The 6,000-nt window shown below is 50.7% G+C and overlaps 1 protein-coding gene across 5 annotated transcripts in view; it reads left to right on the top strand.

The window, feature by feature from the left end:
- Positions 1-4,920: 4,920 nt before the first annotated feature.
- DCBLD2 (discoidin, CUB and LCCL domain containing 2) overlaps positions 4,921-6,000 on the top strand; it is an 89,263-nt gene continuing 88,183 nt past the window's right edge. For all 5 annotated transcript variants that reach the window (XM_046658575.1, XM_046658574.1, XM_046658571.1 and 2 more), the window contains exon 1: positions 4,921-5,372. In XM_046658575.1, the coding sequence (XP_046514531.1) occupies positions 5,204-5,372 (169 nt within the window). In that variant the 5' untranslated portion in view covers positions 4,921-5,203. The remainder of the gene's footprint in view (positions 5,373-6,000) is intronic.

Here is a 6,000-nt window from a genome sequence, read left to right as displayed (position 1 = left end):
AACACCAAGCTGAAGCTTCCACAATAAAGTGGATTGGCTAAATTTCTTATGTTCCTAGAAAAACCAAGGGTGTGTGGGGGTGGGGAGGGAGAGAGAGGAAGAAAGAGAAAGGAGATGGTTGCAGTGGAGGAAGAGGCAAATGGAAAATGAGCAGAGACGGTCATGTTGCTGAAACACGCCAATGCTAATCTTCCAGAAAGAATGTTTACCGCCATCATGCACTCATAGATGTGAAATGTCTTTGTTAATAAATTAGGTTCCTAACAATTCTGTCTTCAATTTTCAATAACAAATACCTAAAAACATAGTTTATAAATGTCAAGAAAATACAAGTTATAAACCTGAGAGCTAGATTTAACTGAAATGACTAACTGAAAGAACCTACAAAATCAAGAGAAAGAGGTACCCAAACCACTTGTGCTCACAGAAAGAAGAAAGTCCCCTTGGCAGAATTCAGACATCTAGCAACAATCCTGGCTGTAAACATTTGTCGAAACAGTCAACAGGACAAAGAAAACGCTCCTGTGAGAACAGTAACCAGGTCTTAGGGCTCTGGTCTTTGAAGTTTGAAATATTTCCCCAGAACTGCCACATTCTTCTTTCTCTCCCACCCCACTGGAAGATCACGCAAGTAAATTCTCATTTGTTCCCTCTTTCTGTTATCCTGCCAAAAATGCACACTCACTGCTAAAACCCATCAGTGATTCACTGCATACCATCATCCCCGGGTTTCCAGTATGAACGCCATATTAAATGAGCCTCTTTTCTTTTATTAATGCTTATCAGACATTTAATAGCAATGATGGTGCCAATGATTCTCACCATATCATTCCACTGAAACCCAGACGTTTCTGCACGGACAGAAGCAAAGGCCCAGCCCCCAGGTTCTTTCCCTCCATCTTATTTCCTTAGCAGCGGCTGAGCTGGGATTCATCCGGAAGCAGAAATAGTGGGATGCAACCTTTCTTTTCATATTTTTCCTTTTCTCTACAGATCAATTCCAATTTCTCTATTCCTCTACTCATTATGGATTAAGAGAAGAAGAAAGCAAAAACGAGAAAAAGAGGAAGAGAGAAGACAAGAAGGGGAGGAAGCTCTGGAGAATTAAAATTTGGGTTGAGAATATATGGTTATTTTTAACTTTCTTAACAGGGAATAAACAAACATAAACACAATAAAATGATGCACGTTTTAATTCCCGGGTATTTCATGTCACCATCCTAGGGGCTCCTTCCCTGTCCCCCAGGGCCTCTATCCAAAGCAGTAATTCATTTACCAGTCAATGAATGCAGTGGACCACGGCCGCTGTAGGTCCTGGTGCGTGTCAGTGACCTCGTGTGCAATGAAGACACTCCTCAGTCTATGTCCTTGTTGGTCTTGTCCCCGAGGGAACCTCCACAGTCCGCATCTTTCTGTAGGAAGGAGCTGGGACCTGCGCTTGACTTGTGGAGACACCTTAGCTTCTGGGGCCTTTGGCTGCCGTGATCACGGCCTCCTCCAGCCCTGTCGATGTTGGGTCCTGATAAGAATCCCCAGTTCTGACCCGGCCCAGACATCTGGGTCATGTGGGTAAAACTGTCTTGGACACGTATTGCTCCCACTGCCTCAGCAGATGTCAGTCCCCAAACACACCAAGTCCTAGAGGCAAGGAAGACAACAAAGTTGGCCAGAACAGCATTCAGGGAGTGACAAAGATAACACGAACTGGAACTCCATTCTACCCAGGCGTCATCCTAGGAATGAATGCCTGTTATCTTCCACTGCTGTGAGGTCCCGCTGGGAGATTTTGGTCATCATAAAGCAGTCTTCTGTCACCATTTTAGTAACTCAGTAGAATGACAATGACAATAGGGGTAGAAACAGCATCAGCCCTCTCCCGCATCTGTGCTGTCCCTATAATTCCCTCGTACCTACAGCAATAGGGGCTCCACAGATGTTCTCTAGCCAGAGTTTTACACTCTGCATTTCCAGAGCAAAACCCAGGAAGCCGAAGCACAAGAATATAAAAACTGTCAAAGGTATCTGTCACCAAGAACTTTTGATTTCACCCTTGAAAGTATAACTCCAATTTGCTCCTTCCTCCCTCATCCCTTTCCTGCCACTGACCTCATTCAGAACCTCTTCACCTCTCTATTCTCCACTTTTAATAACCCTTTAAAATACCAGACAGTCAGTAAAACAGGGATGAAAAAACTGTAAGTGTTCCTACCTCTTGCTTTAGGCACTGTCACGCATCACTTATTGACGGGGACATGTTCTGAGAAATGAGTGGTTAAGAGATTTCGTCGTTGTATGAACATCGCAGAACGCACTTGCACAGACATAGATGGCACAGCCTACTGCACACCTAGGCTCTATGGTACTAATCTCATGGGACCACCGTCGTATACGTGGTCTGTCACTGACTGAAACGCCGTTGTGTGGCGCATGACCATGCATGTGGTCATGATCTCTTTATGCTGGATTAACAAGGAGGACAGGAGGCTTTAGTCCAGGTTTTGCTGTTCCAGGAAGGGTATCACAACTCTGATGGTTCACAGGTGAATTCTCTGCCTCTGGTGCACTCCTATGTAGTCAATAGAATGCCGGCCTGAGATTCAAAACACCTTGCTCTGTCCCCACCCCCGTGACCTCAGTATTATCACTCAGTGCCCTGTAAAAGGAGTTGTCCAGCAAATGAGACTACTCATTTGAGAAACTGTCCATTAGAAGTCCATTAGTACAGAACCAACTGCTTGCTACATTAGCACATCATGTTCGATGTGCCCAACAATGAACTTATGATCTGGTCTTCTACTTTCTCACCCAAGCAGCCAGTTCCCCTTCTCGCATTCTCTCTCTTTGTGAAAGGCACAGCTTCCACGTAGAAACCTGAGCATCTTCCCCATACTCCACGCACCTAATCAGTCACTGTGTTTAGTTCATAAAGATTCCTCCAGTCAGTCTCCCGCTTCCGAACCCGCTGCTACTGTAGTTGAGACTCCTTGTCACTCCCTGAAATGACACCCATCACTGGAGCAGTCTCCAGACCGGCTCTCCTGGTTTCTGGTCTTGTCCTTACTCCAATCCATACCTCACTCTCCTGTCTAGTCGAGTTTTCTAAAATAAAAATCTGATAATGTCACTTTCTTAGAACCCTTGAGTTGTTTCTCAGAGTTACAAAATAAAATCCTGACTCCTTAGCCTGTCTTAATCTTGTCCCTACCCACTGTTGCAGACTAGTCTTCAGTTCCTATTAAGTGAGCCATAGTTAGCCCCATTCAGCTCCCCCAACACCATTAAATATGGCCCCTGTGGTCCAGCCTATTTTGCCTCTGGCCTCACATCACCTTTCTCACTTTGTCCTCTCATTCAAGACCCACCTGGAGTTTTGTATGCGCCATGATGGGTTCCTTGAACCCCTTCCCCTGTGGTACTGCGGCACCAGTTCCATACTTCCAACATGGCACTGATAGCAGTGGGTTGGATTACATGGTTGCCTCCCTCACCAGCATGTAGGCTCCTCGGATGGAGCTTTTCACACCCACTGCCTACATCAGGCCTAATGCACGGTAGAGTTTAAAAGGCATCCAATAAATGCTTATTGAATACGTCTGGTAGAAGGGTTTAATGCCTGAGGGGTCTGCAGAGTCAAAAAACACGACCTCCAAAGTCCTTTCCAGCTCTCAGATTTTCTTTTGAGGACATCAATTTCTTCCACGGCTTTGAATATCACATGCACTCATGACTTCGCCCATCACTTCAAGGCACTCCTCAGCCTGAGCTCTATACCTACATGCCCACCTGCTGTTACACAGCTTCACATGCTAGCTGAGTGAGCATCGCAAATTCAGTATGGCCAAAATTAGCTCTTTGCCCAAACAACCTGCTCCACCTTTTCAGTTTCCTGTATTTGTTAATGACACCATCCTCCTCTTAGGGGCCATGTGAAAATCGTCCAGGATGGCACCTCTCTCCTCTCTAAAACCAATCACCACCTAGTCCTGTGGATTCCTCTTTCTCAAAGACCAGTTCTTTTTGTCACTCCATCCCCTTACAGTCTCCATCAAATTGCTTTTGACTCTACCTACTATTTGTTTTATTCTGACTATCATGATGTATCTCCATCTCTGTCCCAACACTAGATTTTAGAAGAGTTCTGTATTCTGGCTGCAAATCCCACGCCTCTTCGCATAGGGTTTGCGGGTACATAGCAAGCAACAACTCCCGGTGGAACGGCTTTATGAACGTTAGGATGTTGGGTTTAACCACCTTGAGGACATGGATCTTGTTATATTCATTTTTTTGTTTCTCCAATATAGTAAATATAGGATAAGGCATAGGAAACAGGAAAAACATATTTTTTAAATCGAACACTGTATCTGTTATTGCAACTCGGAGTTGCTGCATCAACTAGCTGTACTTTTAATAAAAAACACGCTCCGCTATTTTTAAAAGAAAGGTCCCCAACACGCAGCTCCCGCTGAAACCATCCGGGACCACGGCTCCCCACCCCTTCCAGTGGCCTGATGCGCGGCGGGGAGGAGCCAGCGGGGAGAGGGCCGGTGGGATGGAGGGGGAGCGGGATGGGGGGGAGGCCGGAAGTCATCGAGCAGGGCAGGCGGGCGGCTGGCCCCGCGGGAGCGGCTCGGGCAGCGGTCCCAACAATAACAGCGCCCGGGCGGGCGGGGGCGGGGGCGGGGGCCCGAGCTCGGGGGCGGGCCAGGATTGGAGGAGGCGGGTGGGACGCTTCCCGAGGCCGCGCGGATTGGAGGAGAGGGACGGGGGGCGGGGCGCCCCAGGAGTGGGCCGGGCGCTGACGGGTCGACCGAGGGGAGAGCGTGTTGATTGGGCAACGCGGGGCCAGGGGCGACCGCGGATTGGCCGTGGCGGGACGAGGGGGCGTGGCCAGCGCGCGAGAGGGAGCGAGAGGGAGCGCGAGGGAGCGGGCGGCTGGCGAGCGCGGCGGGGTCGGGCCGAGGCACGCGGCGCGGGAGGCTCCCCAGTTCCGCCGCAGCTGCTCTCCGGGCCCGAGCACCGCCCCTCGCTGCCCGGCCCGCGCTCCGTCCGGGTTCCCGGGGCGGGGAGCGAGGGACGGCACGAGGGAGGGAGGGGGCGGCGAACGCCGAGCGAGCGGAGGGTCCCGCGCCGCCCCCGCCGCCGCCTCGCCCGGTGCAGCGGCCCGGGGCGCCCGCACTATGCAGGCGGGCTGCCGGCCGCCGCGATGGCGAGCCGGGCGGCGGTGAGAGCCGGGCGCCGCCCGCACCGTCGCGGAGCCCGGGCCGCGTCCCCCGCCTCCCGGCCCCGCGCCCGCCCTCGCCACTGCTCCTCCTCCTTCCCCATGCCTCTGCTCCTCCTGCTCCTGCTGCTCGACGACGCCGGGGCGCAGCAAGGTGAGCGCGCGCGGGGCGCGGGGCGCGGCCGGGATGCGCGGGGAGGGATGCGCGGGCTGGAGCGGCGAGGGTGGGCTCTGCCTGTTGGCCCCCAGGTTGGCGCGGCTTTACTTTTTGGCAAGGCCCTTCATTTTCCTGAAAAGAGAGAAGGGAGACCCTGCAATGAAAGCCTCCTTTTTGGTTATTGAATTCTTCTTCTGGGGAAAATCTTCGGGAGCAAAAAAGTTTTGGAGATGTGACCCCTGAAGTTAAGCCAAATGGATCTATGGACAGAAGAGAAAGATAAGGTCGTTGAATAGCATCTTAAACCCGTTTAAAGGCAAGTGGCGGTAGTTACCATCGGTTCAGAAGCTAACGAGACTGATTCTGGTTGTCTCTGAGCCTTGCATTCAGGAGGGGTCCTTTATGATCCTTGCCTGTTGCTCAGGATGCTGGTCTAGATTGCCCGGTCAGACACTGGGTGCTGTTGCCCAGAAGGAGCGTTCACCCCTTCCAGAAAGTGACAAAACTTTTTTTCCATCTACAGTCTTTGAAAAACCTATTCCAGAAGCCAGCACAACTGTTTATTGAATAATCACCATAATGGAAAGAGAATGCAGGGCTGATTTTTCCCCCCTTTTTGGTACTC

Source organism: Equus quagga, chromosome 4 (assembly GCF_021613505.1).
Source record: "Equus quagga isolate Etosha38 chromosome 4, UCLA_HA_Equagga_1.0, whole genome shotgun sequence".
In the NCBI taxonomy this organism is placed as follows: domain Eukaryota; kingdom Metazoa; phylum Chordata; class Mammalia; order Perissodactyla; family Equidae; genus Equus; species Equus quagga.
Note: the sequence above shows the minus strand (reverse complement) of the source record. Positions and strands in the feature narration are given on the sequence as shown.